The sequence below is a fragment of the Plectropomus leopardus genome, chromosome 7 (assembly GCF_008729295.1).
Source record: "Plectropomus leopardus isolate mb chromosome 7, YSFRI_Pleo_2.0, whole genome shotgun sequence".
NCBI classification, from domain to species: domain Eukaryota; kingdom Metazoa; phylum Chordata; class Actinopteri; order Perciformes; family Serranidae; genus Plectropomus; species Plectropomus leopardus.
In genome coordinates this window covers 16861406-16884556 of record NC_056469.1, presented here as the reverse complement: position 1 = coordinate 16884556, position 23151 = coordinate 16861406, and the positions used below count along the sequence as shown (strand labels likewise).

At 39.1% G+C, this 23151-nt stretch overlaps 3 protein-coding genes across 7 annotated transcripts; 1 reads left to right on the top strand and 2 right to left on the bottom strand.

Moving 5' to 3' along the window:
- Positions 1–514: 514 nt before the first annotated feature.
- hsc70 (heat shock cognate 70) lies at positions 515–5561 on the bottom strand. The gene is made up of 9 exons (XM_042490520.1): positions 5456–5561; positions 3832–4036; positions 3527–3732; positions 2876–3028; positions 2248–2803; positions 1907–2109; positions 1582–1780; positions 1234–1466; positions 515–1069 (listed from the first exon to the last, which is right to left on the bottom strand). The coding sequence occupies exons 2-9, from the start codon at positions 4034–4036 to the stop codon at positions 851–853; spliced, it is 1974 nt and encodes a 657-aa protein (XP_042346454.1). The 5' UTR covers positions 5456–5561; the 3' UTR covers positions 515–850.
- Positions 5562–7078: 1517 nt separating this feature from the next.
- On the bottom strand, positions 7079–22845 carry si:dkey-238d18.4 (TBC1 domain family member 15). 3 transcript variants are annotated; one of them, XM_042490532.1, is made up of 11 exons: positions 22514–22845; positions 13840–14470; positions 12329–12514; positions 12067–12185; positions 11283–11386; positions 10288–10355; positions 10009–10155; positions 8464–8554; positions 8189–8355; positions 7958–8099; positions 7079–7869 (listed from the first exon to the last, which is right to left on the bottom strand). In XM_042490532.1, the coding sequence occupies exons 2-11, from the start codon at positions 14048–14050 to the stop codon at positions 7701–7703; spliced, it is 1404 nt and encodes a 467-aa protein (XP_042346466.1). In that variant the 5' UTR covers positions 14051–14470; positions 22514–22845; the 3' UTR covers positions 7079–7700. The 3 variants fall into 3 exon arrangements, with proteins under 3 accessions (XP_042346466.1, XP_042346468.1, XP_042346469.1); XM_042490534.1 differs by lacking the exon at positions 22514–22845 and adding an exon at positions 15225–15260; XM_042490535.1 differs by lacking the exon at positions 13840–14470.
- Positions 17336–21810, top strand: LOC121946112. 3 transcript variants are annotated; one of them, XM_042490550.1, is made up of 10 exons: positions 17336–17473; positions 17621–17681; positions 17765–18133; positions 18270–18299; positions 18443–18490; positions 18601–18715; positions 19209–19283; positions 19501–19582; positions 19711–20931; positions 21186–21810. In XM_042490550.1, exons 2-9 carry the CDS (start codon positions 17621–17623, stop codon positions 19783–19785), a joined length of 855 nt encoding a protein of 284 aa, XP_042346484.1. In that variant the 5' UTR covers positions 17336–17473; the 3' UTR covers positions 19786–20931; positions 21186–21810. The 3 variants fall into 3 exon arrangements, with proteins under 3 accessions (XP_042346484.1, XP_042346483.1, XP_042346485.1); XM_042490549.1 differs by having other exon boundaries at positions 21154–21808; XM_042490551.1 differs by lacking the exons at positions 19711–20931; positions 21186–21810 and having other exon boundaries at positions 19482–19559.
- Positions 22846–23151: the final 306 nt, after the last annotated feature.

Sequence of the window (23151 nt, the reverse complement as noted above, 5' to 3'; positions counted from 1 at the left end):
AAACATTCATCCACTTAGTCTTATGTTTGTGTGTTTGTACTGTTCTTGTGCACATAGGTCATGGCTTTTAGCAAACAAATTGTTGAGTAATCATTCCATTGGTAACAGCACTGCACCCCAATATGCTGACAAGAGAAAAAAAATGTTTAGGATATATTTGCACCACACTCAATATGTTGAGCTGTGTATGCCCTTGCTCACTCTCGTTTCACACCTCACATATCAACATAAACAAAGAGCTTCAAATAATGTTTTCAACAGATAATCCTTGATAACTACAGCAATGCCTTTTGAACGTAATTTCCTGTTTGCAATGTAAGGTAACATACAGGAAAACAGATACTGATCTAAACTTTTGTGGTCTGTTCACAGGAACCATATTTATCTACAAATTTCAACAGCATGTTCAGAGTTGCAGTGCATACCTATAATGCACCAGTGAATATACTGTATATAAGTTATTAAGAAATAAAGTGCTATTAAAAGATATTAATCACAAAAGACACAGTTAAAATTTGCAAATCAGAATCCCATTGTAATCTTTATTGATTTAATAAAGGAAGCCACAGATGAAAAAAGTTTTTTCTTTATTCTTCATGTAAATTATTGGTAGAGAGTGAAATAATAAGAGACAACAAGCAGGTGATTATGTCTCATGTCACAAATATCAGGTTTAGTTATTTAGATTTGTTAAATTTTGTAATCTTAAAAGTTTTGAACAAGCATAGCACAACATTTCAATTTTTTAAAAAAGCCTATGATTTAATGTTTATTAGATGTGTATTCAGGGTAAGTAAATGGTTTATGGCAGTATGTTGGGATCTGGATAAAGACACTGTCAAGACAGAGTTTAGTCCACCTCCTCGATAGTTGGTCCAGAGGAGGCACCACCTCCAGCACCACCAGGGAAGCCACCAGGCATCCCTCCAGGCATCCCTCCAGGCATCCCTCCAGGCATCCCTCCCGGCATTCCTCCTGGCATACCCCCCTGATAAAGCTTGGAGATGATGGGGTTGCACACCTTCTCTAGCTCCTTCTGCTGGTGATCGTACTCATCCTTTTCTGCCATCTGGGTAACAGAAGAAACAAATAATTCATTATCACAGAGGAAGTGGGAAAATTGCTTCACAACATATTCACAATATAGGGTACCTCTCTGCTTTCACAATGTGACCCAAAGAGGAACCTGTGTCTCTGGGCAACACCAATGCCTCAGTCAGCAGTGTTTTTTACCTGGTTCTTGTCCAGCCAGGCAATAACTTCGTTGCACTTGTCTACAATGATCTTTTTGTCCTCGGGGCTGATCTTGTCTTGGAGCTTCTCGTCCTCCACAGTGCTCTTCATGTTGAAGGCCAGAGACTCGAGAGAGTTCTTGGCTGTGACCTTGTCTCTCTGGACCTCGTCTTCAGCCCTGAACTGCTCAGCCTCTTGCACCATCCTCTCAATATCCTCCTTGCTCAATCGCCCTATGGGAAGATAAAATGCAAAGCTCTGTACCTCCTGTGCAACAATCATGCGTGGCATTTGATCAGCCGTTATGCTACATCAGCTCTTTATTAAGTATTTAATATGGTTACCTACCTTTATCATTGGTGATGGTGATCTTGTTCTCCTTTCCAGTACTTTTGTCCACTGCAGACACATTGAGAATGCCATTGGCATCAATGTCAAAGGTCACCTCAATCTGCGGGACACCTCTGGGAGCAGGTGGAATACCGGTCAGCTCAAACTTGCCTAGGATATTATTGTCCTTGGTCATGGCTCTCTCACCTTCATAAACCTGAGAACAATTTATCAGATGAGATTCTGTTGTATCAGTGAACACTCTGAGGAGTAATTGTAATATACAGGGGCATTGGGGAGTGAACTGTCATTTGTCTAGAACTTTACTTCAAAGTTTTGCTACCTGAATAAGCACACCAGGTTGGTTGTCTGAATAGGTGGTGAAGGTCTGGGTTTGCTTGGTTGGAATAGTGGTGTTCCTTTTGATAAGGACAGTCATCACTCCTCCAGCAGTCTCAATTCCCAGGGACAGGGGCGTGACATCCAGCAGTAGCAGGTCCTGTACATTCTCAGACTTATCACCAGCCAAGATGGCTGCCTGAACAGCTGTGAAGAGTTTACAAATGCCATGATAAGAGAGCTTTAATATAAGAAGCTTCATCATATTAGAGTGACAGTTTCTCTACTAAAATATTAAGATGACTAAGATATGAGTATCAAACTAAAAATTATGGAGATACTCACCTGCACCATAAGCCACAGCCTCATCAGGGTTGATGCTCTTATTAAGGTCACGACCATTGAAGAAGTCCTGCAGCAGCTTTTGAATCTTGGGGATACGTGTGGAACCACCCACCAGGACAATGTCATGGATCTGGGCCTTGTCCATCTTGGCATCCCTCAGGGACTTCTCCACGGGCTCGAGGGTTCCACGAAACAGGTCTGCATTGAGCTCCTCAAAACGGGCCCTGGTGATGGAAGTGTAGAAATCTACTCCCTCATAGAGGGAATCGATTTCAATGCTGGCCTGGGTGCTACTGGAGAGGGTGCGCTTGGCTCGCTCGCAAGCTGTGCGCAGACGACGCACAGCTCGCTTGTTGTTGTTGATTTCCTTTTTGAACTTGCGCTTGAACTCAGCAATGAAGTGGTTAACCATGCGGTTGTCAAAGTCCTCACCACCCAAGTGTGTGTCACCGGCTGTGGACTTCACCTCAAAGATGCCATCCTCAATAGTCAGGATCGACACATCAAAAGTACCACCTCCAAGGTCAAAGATGAGGACATTACGTTCACTGCCGACCTAAAACAAATGGGGAAAATTACTAACAAGAACATTAAATAGGAAATGGTTTGCCTTTTATTCATTAGTCACCTTTTTGTCCAGGCCATAAGCAATAGCTGCAGCAGTAGGCTCATTGATGATGCGCAGCACGTTAAGCCCAGCAATGGTTCCAGCATCTTTGGTGGCTTGACGCTGGGAGTCATTGAAGTAAGCAGGAACTGTGATAACTGCATTGTTCACAGGCTGTGAAGACAGTAAGAACTTGAGTCATTCAGGCTGTTCTCATGCACTGTTCGTATGTTTTTCTACAATTAGTAATGCACCAAAATTCATACATATCCCAAGTAGGAATTTGTGAACAACCCAACCCACCAACCCATTAATGGGTCCCAAAACACAGGACCTTTCCCAGGAAGATGGTATTTGGAACCATGCCAATTTTGAATCATTATTAGATATGTCCTCACCGTGTTTATTTACCTAAAAGTAACCACAGTAACTGCACTTGCCTAAACCTAATCTCCATAACATTACAGTAAGTACGAAACTTTACGTTAAGTAAGTGACGTCATTACGGGCTTCTAATTCACAGCATATCATACAAATCATTGTAGGTGATATGTTGAGTCAGTAAATGGCATTTGTGTGTTTAAGGCACATGTAGAAACTTGTGAAACACTCTTTACTCCATAAAATCGAACATAAAATTGAGCGTAGTGTTTTACACTCATTGTCATCTACCTTGCCAAGATAGGCCTCAGAGATCTCCTTCATCTTGATGAGAACCATGGAAGAAATCTCCTCCGCATAGAAGGTTTTCATCTCACCCTTGTATTCAACCTCCACCTTGGGTTTGGATGCATCATTCACAACCTTGAAGGGCCAGTGCTTCATGTCTGACTGCACCACAGTATCGTCAAACTTACGACCAATTAGACGCTTGGCATCTGAAGAAGATTCAGGAGAAAAAACAAGACGGAGTAAGTCATACGCTCATTTTGGATCAGTTTCTGAGTCTGGTTCCTTTTGGGGGTTGCAGTCCTTACCAAATACAGTGTTGGCTGGGTTCATGGCCACCTGGTTCTTGGCAGCATCTCCAATCAGTCTCTCTGTGTCTGTGAAGGCCACATAGCTGGGCGTGGTCCTGTTTCCTTGGTCATTGGCAATGATTTCCACTTTGCCATGCTGGAAGATGCCCACACAGGAATAAGTGGTGCCCAGATCAATGCCGACTGCTGGTCCTTTCGACATCTTGAATAGAAGAAAAAAGGTAAAATTAAAATTAATGTGTCAGTAATCACAGCTCTTTTTTGGATAGTGATCCCGTATCATTAATGTAATGTATTGAGTAAAGGAGTTATACTCAGTTTGATGTTTATTATTGTGATTGTTTTGCACTGGGGCTATCCTTTTAGTATTATTTATGCAATGTGTATACTAGGTGCACCCATGTATACCTTCTATAGGTGAATCTACAAAGGCATGCCTGTCCCTGTTACACAAGCCTAGATGGAAGGCCACATGAGGCTCAAAAAGTAGTGGAGTGGCATCTATGGCGTAGTAGCTTAAACCACCTACTGACACTGGAGACCAAACGACTTGACGATGTCACATACTGCCCTTTAATCCCTCTCCACACAGACTCTCTCCCCATTCCTCCCTCAGCGAGTCAGGCTGGTGAAATGTGATTTGATCCTGGAATAGTGATCAGTGTGTCTATTTTCCGACAGCTGGCTCCAAATAGCTGACAGTTACTATAAAAAGTATCAGTGTATCTACATGGCAATGAATGGAGGGTGGCTAAAAATTAACAGATCATTTATCAATAAAACAGAGGCCATGAAAACCAAAAATACACACAGAACTACAGCTTGGAGTTGCAGCGGTAATAAACATATTTGATTAGTGGGCAACTCAACAAAAGCCTCCTGTTAACACACTTCTTTGGGTTGTGCTTAGACAAAACCATTTGGCTGAGGGAGGAAATTTAACTTTTTTTAGAAGCAAATAAAACCACAAACACATATTCCACACAAATATTCCACTGAATTATAAAGTGCCTAACCTTTGCATGCTTAACAGGTTAAAGAGGAAAGTTTTTTCATTTAATGTCCCAGAACTGTTTCAGCTAGAACAGACTATTGAATTATAACTTGTTATCCAGTTGTGTAACTCACAGCTGAAAATGCTGACATGGTGCTGTTGCTTCACTGCCTGTCCATACACCCACATCTGACACTGCCACGTGCAGTTTTGAAAAAGAAAAAAAAGTTGGAACATGATGATAACAGTACTGTGGCCTGTGACAAAGTGATACACTCACAGTATATAGGCAATCTGCATTAGATCCTGTCTTAGCCATTCAATATAGTTACTGTTTCCTGTTCGAGGTGAATAGGCAAAATCTCATCCGACTGACACCATCGTTCTGACATGTTACTTAATAATAAAAATCATCCAAAGAGACATTTTGCTTGCTGTCACTGAAGCGTGTGGTTTTCCATAAGGATTCTGATTCAGCTTGTCATGCCATCATTCGACAGAAACCATGCAAGCTTCACTTATTTGGACATACTATACCTCTCACTTTTGGCAGTTAGGCTTTTAAAGCAGCGAGCAAGACAGACTTTGAAGCCAGGCTGAGAGCAATGCTTCTTATAGAGGGGTTACCTTGTGCTGTCAGACGTTCAAGGCTTGAGAGTTTACTGAGTTAGAGCGGTGCTTTGTTTTCGGCCAGCACACAACACTCCTCTCCAGCACTCCTTTCCCTGTCCTGGCAGGCGGACTAAGAGGACGAGTGTGTCAGCTCTGCGGTACATATAGAGCCCATCAGGGTGTCAGGTGACTCCACCAAGGAAAGTTCTAGGCCCTATTTCTGCTCATTGACTGGATTTCCTTGAATGAAAGCCTTACTAACTCTGTAGCCCTCTGCTTGCTACATGAAACAAACCAACAAAAAGTAAAGTGACAAATGTCAAATGATAGCTGTTTGATTTGCCCGAGCATGGACAACGTGTGCTATTGCCAACACTGCTTTGACATTGAACAGTACGTGGTACAGTATTTTTCAGAATACCTCCTAGCAATTGTGAAAATCTCTGTGTAGCCTTAAACCTCTTTATCATTAAAGGATACCAGTGTGCACTTTGTTTTAAACAGATGCTTGATTGTAAAAGACTTCAAATTGCAGAAGTTGATCCCCTTTGTAGTATGGGACCTGAAATAGGTAGATCACATTGTTAGCTTACTTTAGAGATACAAATTGTCAGCGGTAATCTGTTTTGTGGGGCAGCTGTGGCTCAGGATGTAGAGCAGATTGTCCAGTGTGTAGGATTTAGGGGCATCTACTGACAGAAATGAAATCTTCATAACAATAATAACAACAATCACATGAAAATAAGAGAATAAGAGTCTTTTTTAACCTTAAGAGTGAGCCATTTATATCTACATACCAAGCGAGAGTCAAACACTAGCTTTAGTTAGGACGATTCACATTTTCGCGTCGGACACCATAATTCTCCAATACACTGGGCACACAGCAGAAGTTTTGGGTTTGCAATCTCACCACTAGATGCAACTAAATCCTACATGGTGGATCTTTAAATTGCAAGGTTGGAGGTTTGATCCCTGGCTTATCCAGTTCTGTCCTTTTGTCCACATTATAGTGCCTTTGAGCAATACACCGAACCTCAAGTGTGTGTGTGAATGCTTGAATTTGACACAAAAATTTTAAAGTTCTTTGTATCAAGGTTCCAACACATTGTCATGGACAAAATTTAAAAACATTTCCATGACTTTTGCCTGGCATTTTTTCAAACATCAAATTCAAAGTCTATTCAAACATAAATTTAGCTAGCTAGCATACATAAAAGGAGAGACAGAATGCAGGGAGAAAATGAAGGAACGTATGCGATAGTAAAAAAAAAAAAAACCCAAATCAGACATCAGTGCAAATTAGAGCTTTGATACATCAACAGTTACAGAATATAAAAAAAAACACAAAAAACAAAATTCTAGGACTGTTACAACACTTCCATTGATTTTTACTCATTCCATGACTTTTCCAGACCTGGAAAACATGAATGATTGAATTTGTATGACTTTTCCAGGTTTTCCATGATTGTTGGAACCCTGCTTTTATGTTAAGGTAGAAAACTACCATTAAAATGCAGTCAATTTACTCTGGTGGACAAAACCACAGTATATCTACTGTGGTCCTGTTTTATGTAAGGCATGTAAAAAAAAGAAACATTGATACTGTCAACACCAAATAGTAAACAATTTCCTGTAGTTTTATTGAGGTATCATTTTTAATGTTATTTATCTAGTGTTTGTGTTTCAGTCTATAATAATATACAACACAGTAAGTTTTCCTTCCCCTTACTGCACCGTCCCACTGCCAGAGCTCAAAACCTGGACGTCTATTCTTGTTACATAGGCCTCTCTGACACATACCCATCTGGCATTAAATATAACTGCCGTTCGTTACAGACACCACCTGTTGCGACACACCAGATCTTAGTGTTCACACACGCCTGTCGAGTAGTTGTTTTCATCTAGCTGTTGAGTATTGCATAACCCGGAAAGAAAAAAAAATTAAGAAAAATAAAGTTTGGATTCCTATCTCCTGCCAAAATATTGACCTTTAAGTTTTTTCTATTATATTCATATAGCTGTTCAGGAGAGCGACCAAACAATAACTAACAGTTGGTGTTGGTCAACTGTCATATAATAAATACTTTACATTTATAACAAACAGCAGTTAAAAGTTAAGGTAAGCAGCCATATATATTTCCCTCAGAAATAAAAACTGAGATAAATAATATGTGCCATCAACATTCAATATAGGGACTGCCTATGTCCCTTGGTATAAATTACAGTTTCATTGTATTTTTTGACATGTAAATAGCAGCTGTCACTTTAAAACAAGTAAACTACGGAGTTGATAAAGAAAGTCCTCTCCTTTGCTCTTATGCGCTCTGCATTGTCCATTCACATAGTCCCAAGCACAGCGCTTGCAGTAGTTGAACAAATGGTGCTCAGCTTTCTTCAGCGTGCTGTTCAGGTCCAGTGTTCCCTGAAGGCTGCACAAAGAGGCAAAGGTTTAACCAACACATTTATTAACAAATACACAATACTTTTTTGTGCTGAAATGTTCATATATTGAGCAACCTGCTGGTAAACTGGATGAGCTGCACGTCGTCTCGGCACCGCAGCAGAGACTCTCTGTTCTCTAACAGGATGGCTGCACAGATGAAGAGCTCAAAGGTGAAGTCAGTGTTGATTGCCTGTGGCTCTGACTCTAAACTGTCCTCTGCAAAGACATATCACAACATGAAAGTCAGGCATTCAACAGAGGCAACTAAACCACCACATTCAGCCCGATTGATTTATTCTGCATACCTGAGCTCTTTGTTTCACCTGTGCTGCAATTTTGTGCCAGCCTTTCCTGATAACGGGCTCGGTCTACTTGCTGGGAGATCAGCTCCAGGTGGTCGCAGCTAAGGATCTCAAACAAACGTAATGCGTCACTGTGTTCAAACTCCCTCTGGAAACCCAGCAGCAGCCACCTTCAAGGATGCACATCACATACACACACACAAACATAAAATCATAAAGTCATACTCATAGGTAGATAGTAAAAATACAGAATGGATGAAAGATCGGCACAATTCTACCTGTGGCAGAAAGTGAAGCTCTCCATGCTGTCTGTGACCAAGTGAGCGTAAAGCTGAGGGTCCAGTTCCTTTAACAGAGCGGCCTCCAACTCTGAAAGACATTAAACACAATTTTGTCATTACACTGCAGAATATAATCTCATATATCGTCCACTTGACGACAAAAACATTCTAAATGGGTCCATGTATATTTTGTGTTTTAATATCTGTCAACGCTGTAGTTGAGGAGGAAACTATAAAAGAGGGATAGGTCATTGCATCAGTGATATCATTTGAATTTTGCATTAGCAAGTCCCACCATAACCCATCATATCTGTGTTTTCCTTTTTATTAAGATTATTTTTTGGCTTTTGCCTTTATTGTAGAGGACATCTGAAGAATAAAAGGGTACAGAGAGGGGGGATGACACCCAGCAAAGGACTGCAGGTTGGAACTGATCCCGCAGACACTGTGGCAATGACAACCTTTTTACATGGGCAGCACCTGCTGTATCAGGTGAGCTGCTGGGCGACCTGTGTTTCACTTTTGACGGAAAAATGCTTCCCCCAAATATATCTGTGTTGCTCTTTATAGTTTCCTTGATAGCTGACGGGAAGTAAGCAGGGGCCAAAGCTGCTGCCCTAGCAACAGTATACCAAACAGTATAAAGACCTGCTGTTGTTGTCTGAATGTCGAATTATCAAACTTCTCCTGATAATAAATTCAAAGACTTGACAGATTCAGAAACATGTACCTGCTAGATATCTGAATTAATCTGTCAAATACACAGGATGAGAAAACCCCAAACACTTGCACATTAACAATAAATAAGGAAGATACTAAAGTACTGCAGCCTACTTAAGCACAGTTTTGAGGTACTTGTACTTGAGCATTTCCTTCAGAGGAAAATATTATAATGTTTACAACACTACATTTATCTGACAGCTTTAGTTACTTCACAGATTCAGATAAAGACACAAAATATAATCAACAAATAAATTATGATATTATTATATCAATAACACTTTACTCTCAGAAGGAAATTCAGGAGCTACCCAGCAGTATATAAAGTAATACATATACATTTTTTTATAAATAATTTAAAATAAGCTCCACCTTTGCCAGCTGCAACATTAAAGTGATGAACAAATAAATGCATAATTAACTATAATAATGTATGTTATATTTTGAAATGGGCCATTCTGCATAATGACTACTTTTGGTAAATTAAGTATATTTTGATTCTTACACTTTTGTACTTTTACTCAAGTAAGATTTTAAATGCATGATTTCACTTGTAACAGAGTGTTTCTACACTGGGTATTGCAACTTCTACTCAAGTAAAAGATCTGAGTACTTCTTCCACTAATGTATACATTATATACTACATGACAGATTAGAACTACTGATCTGGAGAGAAGTTTCAATATTCTTGCTCTACCACTAGAGGTCCTGAGTCTTTCTTTGCAATCACATTTAGGAGCAAATCTCATTTCACAACATATATATCCTGGAGACATAACATTTATTTACACAAATGACTGCATTTGTTTTTGGTAATCCCACCTATTTTCCTGTGCAGACCATCAGCCCTGAAGTCCTTGGAAAACTTCTCCATGTAGCAGGAGAAACTCCAGAAAGTGTCGACCTCAGAGTCGAGAACCTCCAGGAACCGACTGCACAGGTCATTCATTCCTTGGGCATAACTGACCTCTGGATCAACAAACGAGACGTGAGAAGCACAAACAACAAACAGTGTCTTTAACTGCACAGCACACAGCCTCTGTTGTTGTCTGATCTTGTCAGTGTCAATAAACCTGAGGTGTGCTTGCTCTTGTAGTTTACCTGGATGGAAAGCAGCGTAAGTGATGAGGATATCTCGTAACACCAGTAGATTGCCTGAACCTTCACCCCTGAACACACATGAGTGAAACAGTTAGTTGAACACTGCAGAAACATCTTTGATGTGCACTGTGGAGTTAACAGCTTTCTGAAGCCTCTGTAGCAGGACACGCACTCTTGCTTTGCCTGGAGGCCACTTTTGCAAAATGACAGGAAGCTGGGGGCCAGTTTCGAGAATTTGAGGATATTCAGGGCTTACAGGCGGGTCTGGGGGATCCTGATCTAGCACTTTTTGAAAAACAAACTCTATTTTAATGCATTTTCCTATGCACTCTGCATCTTATTTACATTCAAAGTCCAAAAAAAAAAAAAAAAAAGTATTCTCACGGCTCTATAATTATGAGAATTATCCACAGAAACATAGAATATAATCACAGTTGTTCTCTCATTTTTATAGTGTAGGTAACAACGTTTTTTTTCCTTAGAAAAATACAAAATTAGTTTAGTTTACTTCTGTGACTTTTATTCTTTAATATACTTTAATATACTCTAGACTTAATAATTTTGAACTGAATATCAAAAGTCTCTCTGTTATAGGTAGAAAATGCTGATCGCCTGTAAACAGCTGGTTGTAAATTTCAAGCATTAGGAATCACATCTTAATCCAAAAGGAAACGAAGTATGAGAGACCCACATAACTATGTGCTGTGCTTAATGTAGCATGATTCCTCTTGTAAACATTAAAAGGTTGATGTAGCCTTATGAGTTAATTGTGTCGGTATTATAATCTTTTAGCAATATTTGTTGACCACATATTGCTTTTTTTCCCTCTTCAGCTCAACTGATGTGAGCAGAGTGTCTTTTATAGTTCCCTAAAACTAAATGTCTGAATGTTTTCTCTCACAAAGTTTGTCAGTGGACAGCAATCAAGATTCCACAAAATTTCTCAAGTGAAGCAAAAAAACCCAACAACGACATAATGGTTAGATATCACTCACTGGTAATAGCTGAGGTCTCTATTAGTTCTTGGCACATCCTTGTCAATGATTCGTGTTGCTTCCCGCAGCTCCTCTTGGTCAAATGTAACCCGTTCAAACAGTATCTGATCACAAGAAGGACATTTTTTAATTTTATTTTAAATAAATACAAAATACAAACATTTAAAGTTGATTGTCGCTCCCCTAAGCCAAAAAAATAAAAATAAAAATACTGTACTTCTTCCCCATAGCTTAAAATATACTTGAAATGCCTGTTTTTGCACCACCTCCTCCCCTCTCATTAATAACAAACAGTCCCTAAGGAAAAACTCCCCCAAGAATTTTTAACAGGGGAAAATAAACAAAAACAGTGATGTCAATACATTTGAATACACTTGTTCTTGCACTAGAAATGGAATATGGGCTGTAAACTAGTCTCAATTCATTCTGTTGAAGCTGCATCACTATCTGAATGCACAAATCTTTCAGCGGTTCCTAAATGCAAACATTCTCACATGTGCTTAACCCTTGAGTGAGTACAGAGAGATCGAATTATACCATTTGTAAATAAGCCATGTAATATTTGTTTAGCATAATTAGATCCTGTTGTGTAATATCCCCAAACACTCTTTACTTCTCTCCTCCCACTTCAAACACCACTACAGAACAAAGAAAAAATATTTAACGGAACTACAGGAATCTAAAGCAGAAATGTATTGAATATTAGAAAAGAAGTGCATATGAAGTTGAAAAGATAAAATTCAAATAGATGGAATTATACTGACATATGTTTAAGTCAACTAACCTGCGCCTGAAGCTCCAAGAAAGCCAGTCTGTCTCTGACTTCTTCAGACCGGTCCTGGGTCTGCTGCTGGGTCTGTGCCTGCCTCTGGTCAAAGTACCTGACTGCTGCAACCAGCTCAGCTGGAATGGAGTTCGGATCATGTGATCAGACATTTTCAAAAGAGAAAGTGGGGCAGAAAAAGAGAAAAACAAGAATAAAAGGCTGAAATATTTGAGAGCTATATGAATTCTTTCATTGTGTTGGTGCATGTTTGGGCTTTTACCGTCAGTGCCGTTGAGGTGCATCCGCACGGCTGAAGGAAGGAAATGCTGCCACTTTCTCTTCATGACCTGGTAACGTACGACCATCTGCTCCTGCAGCAGGGAGCGCTCTAAAGCTGTGGAGCTGCACGGGTACATCCCAAACAGGAAACGCCACACCAGGCCACGCTCAGAGGGACACACGCCACCTGGACAAAGATTGAGAACCTTTCAATCATTTAAAATCTTTAATGTAAATCACTGACTAGTGTATTCAAACCAAGAGGTTTCTTGAGCTTTTATCAGTCAGTCAAACCAATGTCCACGAGACTAGCATGAACCTTGAATAAATTACATGCAAGAATTAGAGATTTTCATTTGAGAAAAGAGAATCTTTGGATTTGCTGATCCAAATTTGTTGAACTTTACCCTGCTTTCATCAGGATTTGAGAAGTCTTATGTAATGTGTTTCTCTGCAGGTTCTTTAATCTTTGGTTTCCATGTTTCCATGTTGGAATGGAATGTGCATAAAGGTCAAAAGGTCAAAGAAAAGGAGGGTGAGTTTCCACATTCCTGCTCATATGTCAGATTCAGAGTGCTCCTTTGTGTAGATGTTTGTTGTCCTGTGCCTGTTGTCTAATGAGTATGCCAAGATCGTACCAGGACCAGCTGAGTGATGGTCTGTGTTTGGGGGCTGGTTTAACATATTCACACACTAATCCAGGTGTATTCTCATTAGAGTAAGCTACTGCTCCCTAAACAGCAAGTCACACTTCACTGAATGTTTTTGTCAGGCTGCTGAATCTCATGTGATTTTATTCTGCTTCTTTGAAATCTTACCAACCGTGAATGGTGTATGTTGTTTTATCACTGTAGTCACGCTGGAGTTCTTCGCTCGAGGGAGTCAGATGTACAATGCAATGTTAGATTTTAGAGAGTGGTTTGACTGTAGCCCAGCTAATGCCTTGAAGCAAAGCATCACTTGACTCCCTCTTAGTGTGCAGGAATGGCCTATGATGCATCTGCATTCATTGATGCTTCTGGACACATCAGATAATAAAAATCCTTGTTGAAGAATTTAGTGTAATGGCAAAACACTGCATGTGTGGACATTGTTATAGAAACTAAAACCACATGTTGACTATGAAAAGTGTATGAAAGAAAAACAAATGGAAATGCATAAAAGATATCAATTTTGCTGATTAGTCCTCATCGTGACAATGGTCAATGTGAAAAACAATATAGATAATATCATTATATAACTGTACACCAAGCACTTAACATGTCACACCACACTGTATTGATACAGAAATACGAATAATCTTTCTAACATGAATTTCACTGGATTAGCAATTTCTAAATGGGCATTAAAGGATTATGTGAGATTTCGGTTTGGCCTGTTTTGACCTCATAATCATTAGTTTCTTTTGCAAATTCAAACTGAGACACTGATAAATACTTAAAAGTTTGTCTCTTAAATGATATGTAAATTCAAGGTAGATAGATAGATAGACAGACAGCTAGATAGAAATACCGTTTTTGAAAATATGCATCCTCAGTCTTGACTCGTCCACCCTCCCCTCAGCGTCCATGACTCCAGGTAAAGTGAGACGTGCTGCGGACAGAGTGGGAGAGCTGACCGCTGCTACTCTGCTCCGGCAGCGGACATCTGCCTGCTGACTGACCGATGAGCTCGTCTCCTCTCCCGCTGTGTCCCGCGGAATCCCGTGTCTCAGATCCTCCATCTATGCCTGCACTCGCGGTCACACCACGCGCGGACAGGTGACGGAGCAGTGCTTTTTGCATCCACAGAGCCTTTAACGCACTGTCATCCTCCTGCAGAGTAAGCGACTGTTCCCCAAACAGCGCGTCTCTTCCCAGCAATCCGAAACCAACCAGGACAGGACTGACTTGTGCCAACAGGAGCCGACTGGTTCAAGATCACAAAACTTGTTGCATGAGTTTCAGCGAATCACTTCAAGCACCGTGGAGTCTCATTTGGCCATCCGGAAGTCATATGACTGCACCTTGAGATCCGAGTTTGGCCCACATTCCAGGTGGACTGCAAGTGCCAAAGTTCACATGGGAGTTGTGAGCATGTCTCACTCCACCTAGTGGTCTCCCTTAGCTGCATCAAGCACCAGCAAATGCATCCCATCAGCAGCCTTGACAATGACAAAACATATCCAATATGAGACATGATTCTCCGTTTAGATGCAGTTGTTCCTTAAATAAGCTTAACTCTGGGGGTAATTGACTGAGTCCCTTCAAAAACATGGGCAGAAGGCAATAAGCCTTAAGAAGAAATTACCCACAAAAAAGCAAGAAATTAGTAAAACGTATAAGAAAAATACCTGAAAAACCCCAAAACAAACAAATAAAAAAATACAAAAACACAGGAAAAAATAAATAAATAAAAAAAGCAAGGAAATTACTTGAAAAAAAGTGCTTAAAATGGTAATAATTCTGTAAATATTTAATTGCAATAATTCTAAAGATAGTCCTCTTGACATTATAACCTGCACCTTATAAAATCATGATCATTTTCTAAATCTGAAAAAAATTCTTGCAATTTGCGGTACATTTCTTGTCAAGTTGCTCATTGCCTTTTCCTCCAAGAAATCAAACCAATTTTATCAGGGTTCACAGGTTTAAAAACTTGTGAAAGGTGTGTGAATGCGCTCACGAAAAGTGATGACAATCCAGGTTTTAAAAGGTTAATTGGAGAAACATGTTAATAATAGACCTAGCCTACTTGCTGCTTGTCCAAGTTACTTCACCCATGTACGTGGGCATGTTTTAATGTAATTTCCATATCTCCATGGATGGATCCTTAAATGGGCTGACCATGCACATGCCAAGGGGCCCAAAGTGTCAGCAACCTACCTGGCCTTCATCAGCTATCAAAATATCACTCACATCACCAGGAAGAGCCTGAAAATGACCAATATTTCTAGAAAAAAGACCACAAAGAGACGTAAAGTAAGTGCAAAGAGCCACAAAACAACTCCAAAGAGACAAGAAACAGCACAGCACAAAGAGAAAATGACCACAAAGCAACATACGATGATCAAAAAGACACAAAATTAGCTCAGTGAGACACAAAATTAGCTCAAGACAGAAAAATCCATCAGAGTCCCAAATGACAACTAAAAGACCCAAAACCACAGACATTAAACGACTTCAAAGAGACCTCAATAAGACACAAAGTTATCTGAAAGATGCACAACACTAACACAGTGAGACAGAAAATTTTCTCATCAAGACACAAAATTCAGTCAGAGTCCCAAACCACTACAAAAGACACCAAATTATCTTGAAGAGACATAAATTTGCCCCAATCAGTCACCAAATTACTTCAAAGTGACCCAAATGACTAAAAAAAGATACAAAACAACCACAAGGAGACACTAAATGACTATGACCAAAAAGCAGCATTTTGCTGATGGAACAAAACAAGACACAAAAAAACAGCCTAATAGTGAGTTAAAAAAGTTTTTAAGACTGATTTCATAAATTGTGTGGGTACTATATAACAGATGGCAGCTGAACAGGTTAATATTGTGGCAGCGCAGTTCATGGCCTCCTGAATGTGAACTGAAGGTCTAATGGCAGAGGGTTTTATTTGTGCAGAAAAAAAGAGCATTGAGGCAAATTTGTGATTTTGAGCTAAACTGACTTGACTAAGTTTTATAGCTGCTGTTGAAAACTGCCATTGTGTGTATTTAAAGGGTAACTGATCACTATAATCTTCGCTACTGCCCATACTGGCTGCAAAGTCTTACTATGATTAAACTGAAGTAATGGGGGCAAAATCCACAGTCTGAAAAAAACTCACTCTAAAGTTCAGCTGAAGCTAAGAAGTCTTAAGATAAAGAAAGTGGGTATCTGCCTTTTTAATATGAGATTCCCTATATGTGTTTTTTTAAATGACATAGGCCTACTATACTAAGATTTTTTAAAGACAGTTTTTTGATATATTACACTCTGACTTTTTAATAAGATACTATACTTTTATATTTTGTGCCTAATTGTTGGCGACCTGTGCTCTTGCTCAGCAGCTCAACACCACACGTCAAAATATTCATGTTTAATTTTAAACCTTTGTCAGAATGAACATGCTACACATCATAAGCTTGTTTAGATTCTCCATTATTTAATCGTTCAGTTCATTTCATAAAAAAACATGAGCACCAAACATAGAAAGTTGCTGACTCCCTGACATTAATGCTACATAAGCAGTCCTAAGGTCCAAATATGTGTCCATCGCTTGATTATCTACATTTCTTTAGGCCTAAATGGTCTACTTATCAAAATAATGAAGTGTTTTGTATCAAAAAAAAAATTAATCCAAGTTGTGAATGTTGTTGTGTGAAGTCAGTTGCTGACTGGGCATGCTAATTTTGTTCATTAAATGGACTGAGGTTCAACATTTTCTTACCTTCCTGCACAGTGCTGCTGGGTGCACTTGTTTTTGTTACTTTGCTGGCTAATAAATAAGTGTCCCTGAGCTTTTCTGTATGTGTTTTTTCAGCATTTTTCAAGAAACGGGCATTGTCACATATCCTTGAGGCCACCATGCTATAACTGTGAAGGCCTTTTTGTATGATACGGTAGCAGCCATTATGTAATATTTGGAGTACAATACTGATAGACATCAATAGGAAGCTAAGAATCCCCTGTTTGTATAAAGATATTTAATGGACTAGCCTCTATTAGTCTTGCGTGACACCAATGTCTGTGTTAACCTATAGACTTCTTCTGTATTTTCACACCTCTGAGTTATTGTTTTGAGTGTAAAATTAACTGTTGGGGTTTTACATGGAGGTGTAAAAATACACGTAGGGATCAAGTTAACAAAAAATAAACTTAATCTTCAAATTAACATCCAAGCACGTTGTACAGTATTTTAAATTGATATGACAGGCTCACTCTACAACAGTTGCAGTGTTTGCCCTGAAGATTCTTGATGCATATATGTGTTACATTTCCTCCCAAACTCATTTAGAAAGGCATATATGTTCAGTTCATTTCTTGTCTCAACTTCCTTTTTTTCAAGCCTCACTGCAACAGGAAACACACCCAACAATGTCCCAGCAATTTTAAGATCTAATACATATTGACAAAGCACAACAAAGCTCTACAGCCTCCTCTGAGTCCCTCTCACAGTGAGTATTTACTTTACACAGAATACAGTCAGTTTAACTCCAGGACTTTGTAGTATGAAGGCTACCAGATGTGATAGATACCTCTGTAAAAGTGAGTTACCTCTCTTGAGTTCAGGATTATAACCTCAGGATGTTTTCTTGGTTCAGATGAAGCTGCCGGACCTGATTGATCTAAGTTTCATATTGATCCTTGCCTCTAAATCAAATGGTGGGTGACATAATACGTTGTGTTTGCTATTAATTTGAAGTATGAAGTAATGAACATAAATTCTGCTTTGATTTTGAACACAGGTCAAGACTGGAAAATTAATGTACCTGAAAAGATTGATGCAAGACTTGACGGAAACGTGACCATATCGTGTAATTTCACCTATCCGGACCAGTACGGCACTGATGTTAAAGTTTTCTGGAAAAAGCGTGTGCTAAGTTCCTTCGATACCAATGACAAGGACAAAAATGCATTCATTTATCACCCGAATAATTCATTTGTACTTGAGAACTACAGAGGAAAGACTGAGCTTGTTGGAGACGCATCTGGTAAAGACTGTTCCCTCATGATCAAAGGAATCATGAATAGTGACCGAGATATCTACGTTAGAATTATGGTAAAGGATGAAAATTACAGTTTCATAAACGACCTTGTCCTCATTGATGTGTCTGGTAAGAATTCATTAGAACATTTTAATTATGATTCAAATAATTTATAATTTAGGTAATACATTATTTATATGGGCCCATTAAAGGTGTATATAAATAAATGGAAATTAAATCATTACTTTACATGATTCCTCCACAGGTGTTACACCAGTCAAGATAAACAAGTCAGGTAACTTCTCAGGTTTTATGATCTCATTCAGGTTCATATAATTTGCTTCTGTATTCTTCAATTTGCTAGTAGGCTGAATATTATTTCTCCAATAATCTATAACAAATAAAGTAGATCAAAATGTCACTCTTTTTTTTTTAAAGGTATTGCTAACCAAACAGAAACACCATCCACCTTCGAAGCAACAACAAGTAGGTTCACAGAGTTCACTCAGGACAGTTTTTAGGGTTAAGATGAAACATTTATGTGTCAACTCTACTGAAAAGATCATTGTTCACAGCAATCATACTTTTCTCTACAGTTGATCCAACCCAGAAGCTTTCAACATCAAAGTATATGACCATCGTTGTTCCAGTTGCTGCACTGCTCATCACTGTTTTTGTCGCTGGAATTGTCTTTTATGTAAAACGCAAAAGGTAACTTCACTTTTAGCTTGTCTGTAAAGTGAGTGTTTGTTTCATGACCAATCCTTGTGATTTTCTTACATAAATCATGTGCAGACATTATAAAGGCCCCCTCCGTTTGCTTATAATTCTCTTGGATGTTTGACGTTCACTGTGCAGAAGGATGTGTGCAATTTGATGTTAGAGGGATTTTTACACATTCATCTGCTGAAGGGAAATATTTCTCACCTTAATTCTGACTTAAAGATGGGTACATATAATTTTTTTGACTTTACAACTAGTTTGTAAGCCAGTTGTTTGATGTAGACTCAACAGATGTAATTTAAAAAAAAAAACAGCTTTTAATGGAGGCATTTGTACAGTTTGTGGAAAACCAGACAAATAATCCAAAGCAGAGTATTTTCCTAGGTCATAAAACATATCTACAGGGGTTATTTAATTATATTTGTTTTAAATATCTTTTTAGACAGATGAGACACTTATATCTTTTGATGTTTTTTCACAGGTCACAATCTTTTACCAGGGAGGAATCTGGATACTATGCAAATTTTAGCCGAGCATCATCAAACCCAGCCAAAAGGTTTGTTTTATGCAACAATTTTGAATTAACAATTGAATAGAATTGTCTTTTTTTTATCACTGTGTATCTGCATAAGCAATAGAGGAAGCAAAGTTTAATACTACAATCATGAGGAAAGTAGTTATTCCACCACATCTGTGCGTGTGAATTGCAGACATAATGACACACTTCTGATCTCCTGTTTCTTAAATTAAACAGGTCTCTTTTGTCTTTTCAGACAAGCATCCTGCCAAAAACAAGAAAACAAAAAACTTCCTGATGTGAAGGCCATTGATGAACCTGTCTATGTTAACACTGAGGTACAAAAACCCCAATCAGTTGAATTTAATATACTGAGAAGATGGTAACTAAGACAGAAGAAAAGAATACAGTTATAAGTCTAAAACTCTACAGGAATCCTAACTAAACCCAACTTTTGTGTTTGCAGGTTCCTCTAGGTCAGATGGATCGAAGTATGGATCACACAGATAATATATATGCAAATGTGGATTATTCCAACTAGTAAAAAAACTGCATCTTGAGAACCTCTCTGAGCTGAACTTCATCTTAAAACGCTTCCTCTGTGTTATGCTTTTTGGTGTTGCAAAACAAAAGTGGAAGAAAGAGTTAGCCCTGTGTTAGATTTGGGTTTCCTGGGGGAAAGTCCAATATTGTGTGACCCATCCACCACACCAGCCTGTACTTTCAGTCTTCATACTCTTCCCTCTTCACTCAGCACACTTGATCACAGCCTTCCTGATTGGGTGGATTATTCATGAACTGCTGCTACTTTTAAATATAGCCTACATACCAACACTGCATATGAACAGCCTGTACAACTTGCAAACTTCATATTTATATGATTTTCATGTTGCAGTATTAATGTTGTTTTTTTGGCCAAAACCATTGATAGTGTGCAACTGATTATTTCTCTTAACAGGGGCTTTAAATGTGAGTCTTAAGACATTTTTAGGCCTTTCACAAATGTGTCCTCCTTAAAACTGTGCACAACTGTGTGTGTGTACAACTTCACTTGTGTTTTTTTTTCTAGTCTTTCTCAAGATGTTTGCCAATTCACTTCCTGTGTCATCTTTGTTAGAGCTGAAACTTCTGTTTTTTCTTATTCAGTCTCTTGTTGAGAGATTAAATTATTAACAATGTGACATTTGGGATCGCCAGCAGTTCAATTGGGACTTAGTGAAGGTTGCCACTGTCATATGTTTTCTGCTTTAATTCTGTTGAGCAACAGTTGTATTCTGATAAGATTTTGCTAAAGACTGAGGGATTTTGACCTTGGTTGTATCATCATCACAGCAGAGAGTCTGTCGTCCTCCCACGGGTCGTTTCTCAGACTATTTATGTGTGGAATCAGTTTTTCATTAATCTGTATTTTCTCTTATGTGACAGACCAAACAAATGTGTATATATACTCTATGTATTAAGACCAGACACACCAAACCAAAGAAAAGAACCAGTGGCGATGAAGGCAGACTGTCGCCTTGTTGCACTTGAACACAACGCAAAGACTACAGCCAGTGGGTAACTAGGAAAACCATGTTGCTAGATGGCGTCAGGACGACTGATGTGGGCCCTTTCTACTTCAGGATCGAGATGCCACAATACAAAAGCTTCTCCTATAAAAGAAATGCAGTGTCCATTGATGTCATACGTGAGTATTATAGATGATTTTAATAATTTTAAGGTAGAATCATTGTATCATGGGGCATCCGGTGGCTTAGTGGATTAAGCAGGCGCCCCATCCCCTCTCATCCCCTCTCTCTCCCCCCTTTCACACTGCTGATCTGTCCTATCTAATAAAGGCAAAAATGCCAAAAAAAAAAAAAAATCATTGTATCATAAATCATGATGAGACTGATTTTAAACTGTTCAGGTGAGCCACAGCCTCCATCTCTGTCTGTGAAGGTGAATGATCAAGTAACAGCCTCCTGCTCCGTGTCCCACGCCTGCCCAGTGATTCCCCCTCAACTATCCTGGAGCCGCTCAGGAATCATCACCCGACGTTCAAAGAAGTTGAACGTGTGGATGTGGGAAACAGTGTCAACCCTGACTTTTCCCTTTTGACCTGCCAACGTCAACAAGCCGCTGAACTGCACAGTACAGTACAGAGGACGCAAGCAGGCGATGAGCTCCACGATTCTCAAGATATGATATAAGCCCATGTGCATGACCTAAATATCACCTTTTATTCATTGGTAAATTAATTCATGCATCAAGAAGTTTCAAATCTGTAGTTAAATGTTTTACGACTCTAACATTTGTAAAAGTTTACTCTCCTTAGATATTGATATTTACTCTGATGTGGTATGATGACAGAAATATACTATTGGAACAAAGTTGAAAAAGTGAGTAAATTAACAAACACGATCAGTTTTAGTTAACACCTCACTGCACACTGTAATGCCTTTTGCTCTGACATTCCCACAATTAGTTATTTACCATCTACTGTTTTGGTGTGTTTTAATGTTTAAGGTCTCTGTCAATGTGATTTTTTATATCTGTTTAACATTAAATATCATTTAAATGTCACTGCATTTTTGTGTCTTCATTGTTTTAATTAGACTACAGCCAGTGGGTAACTAGGAAAACCAAACAGCATGGATAAAAGATGCTAATTAGCCAGTGAACAATATACATTTAGGAGCTGTTTCTGCTAAAGAGCTCAAAGGACAAAAAAAAAAGCAAAACAAAAATCTTACTTGATATTACAAGATTGCTTTGATCTCACTCCCTATTGACTTTCATCATTTGTTGCTTTCCTTAATTATTTTTTGTGCACCAAGATTAACTGCCAATCAGAGTGATTTAATTCATCAATGCAAAACAATTCATCATGCTGAATCAGCCAAAAAAACGAGCAAACAGCAAACATGGGTCAACAATGGCCTACGAGTGCCAACGATGTGAGAAACACCACTGAAACTAGGGTGACGGACATTCACTGCTGGCCTGAGAATGACCAACAAGCTTGGTGCGTCAGGGCCCTCACACTTTGTTCAACCACTCCAAAACTCTCATGCTGTAATGTTTACATCACTGAACTCCCATAGGTACATTTTATTCATAGAAGTAGATTTTTTTTGCTTTTAGGTTGCAAATTTACTAGAGTTTTTACTAAAACAGCAGTAATATATTTCACAGCTAAAAATAAAAATACTTCCTGTCATGTTTTCTCAAGCTCGTGTTTTTACTTGTTATCATTCTCCAGATTTATTTGCTTTTTTGTTACTCACCTCTCTTCTTGCTTCAGATCCCCACTTTCTGCACCTTGTGTGTTTCCTGCTTTTGTGATTGTCTGCCCTGCCCTGATGGGCTGCACCCGTGGCCAATTACCCTGCTTCCCTCGTGTATTTAATCTGTGTGCTCCCTGCTCCCTGTGCCAGCTCGTCCGTTGCAGCTTGTGTCAAGCATTCCAGCATTTTTTACGTAAAGTTAGTGTTCATGTTTTTTAGCAATTCACCCCTGTTTTTGATCTCATCTTTTGTCTGTCACTTTTAGGATTGTTTGCCTGTCTAACTGTGTACTGAAACCCTTTTTGTGAAGTTAAGACTTTTGGTTATCCTAATAAACACAAATTTGGGAATCCCAGAATAGCAAAGGAATGACCCCCCCTACTCTCCATATGAGCGGCTTGTTCTCCTTATCTTTGTTGTTTGGATTTGTTTGGTTGAGGCAGGAGTGGGATTTGTTATGATTGTGGTAAGAATGTCAGGGTTAGCCAATCAGAGGCAGAGTAAGGCGGGCCATTCCTTCACCATGCTAGGATTTTCAAATGTGTCTTCTGGATTGTCTCCTGCACTTCAGTCAAACATTGCTGTGTACCAGTCTTGTCACTTCCTCTTTGTGAGATTTGAACTCGTTTGACTGCCCA

What these genes read in the sequence shown, in the direction of transcription:
- hsc70 (XM_042490520.1), bottom strand. Translation starts at nt 4,036, where the DNA reads ATGTCGAAAGGACCAGCAGTCGGCATTGATCTGGGCACCACTTATTCC. An exon ending in CCCAGCCAACACTGTATTTG is followed by an intron (nt 3,733 to 3,831) that starts GTAAGGACTGCA and finishes AATCTTCTTCAG; the next exon opens with ATGCCAAGCGTCTAATTGGT. An exon ending in CTTATGGCCTGGACAAAAAG is followed by an intron (nt 2,804 to 2,875) that starts GTGACTAATGAA and finishes CATTTGTTTTAG; the next exon opens with GTCGGCAGTGAACGTAATGT.
- si:dkey-238d18.4 (XM_042490532.1), bottom strand. Translation starts at nt 14,050, where the DNA reads ATGGAGGATCTGAGACACGGGATTCCGCGGGACACAGCGGGAGAGGAG. An exon ending in GATGCATATTTTCAAAAACG is followed by an intron (nt 12,515 to 13,839) that starts GTATTTCTATCT and finishes ATCTTTGTCCAG; the next exon opens with GTGGCGTGTGTCCCTCTGAG. An exon ending in CTCATCCAGTTTACCAGCAG is followed by an intron (nt 7,870 to 7,957) that starts GTTGCTCAATAT and finishes CTCTTTGTGCAG; the next exon opens with CCTTCAGGGAACACTGGACC.
- LOC121946112 (XM_042490550.1), top strand. Translation starts at nt 17,621, where the DNA reads ATGAAGCTGCCGGACCTGATTGATCTAAGTTTCATATTGATCCTTGCC. An exon ending in TGTCCTCATTGATGTGTCTG is followed by an intron (nt 18,134 to 18,269) that starts GTAAGAATTCAT and finishes ATTCCTCCACAG; the next exon opens with GTGTTACACCAGTCAAGATA. An exon ending in TTTTATGTAAAACGCAAAAG is followed by an intron (nt 18,716 to 19,208) that starts GTAACTTCACTT and finishes GTTTTTTCACAG; the next exon opens with GTCACAATCTTTTACCAGGG.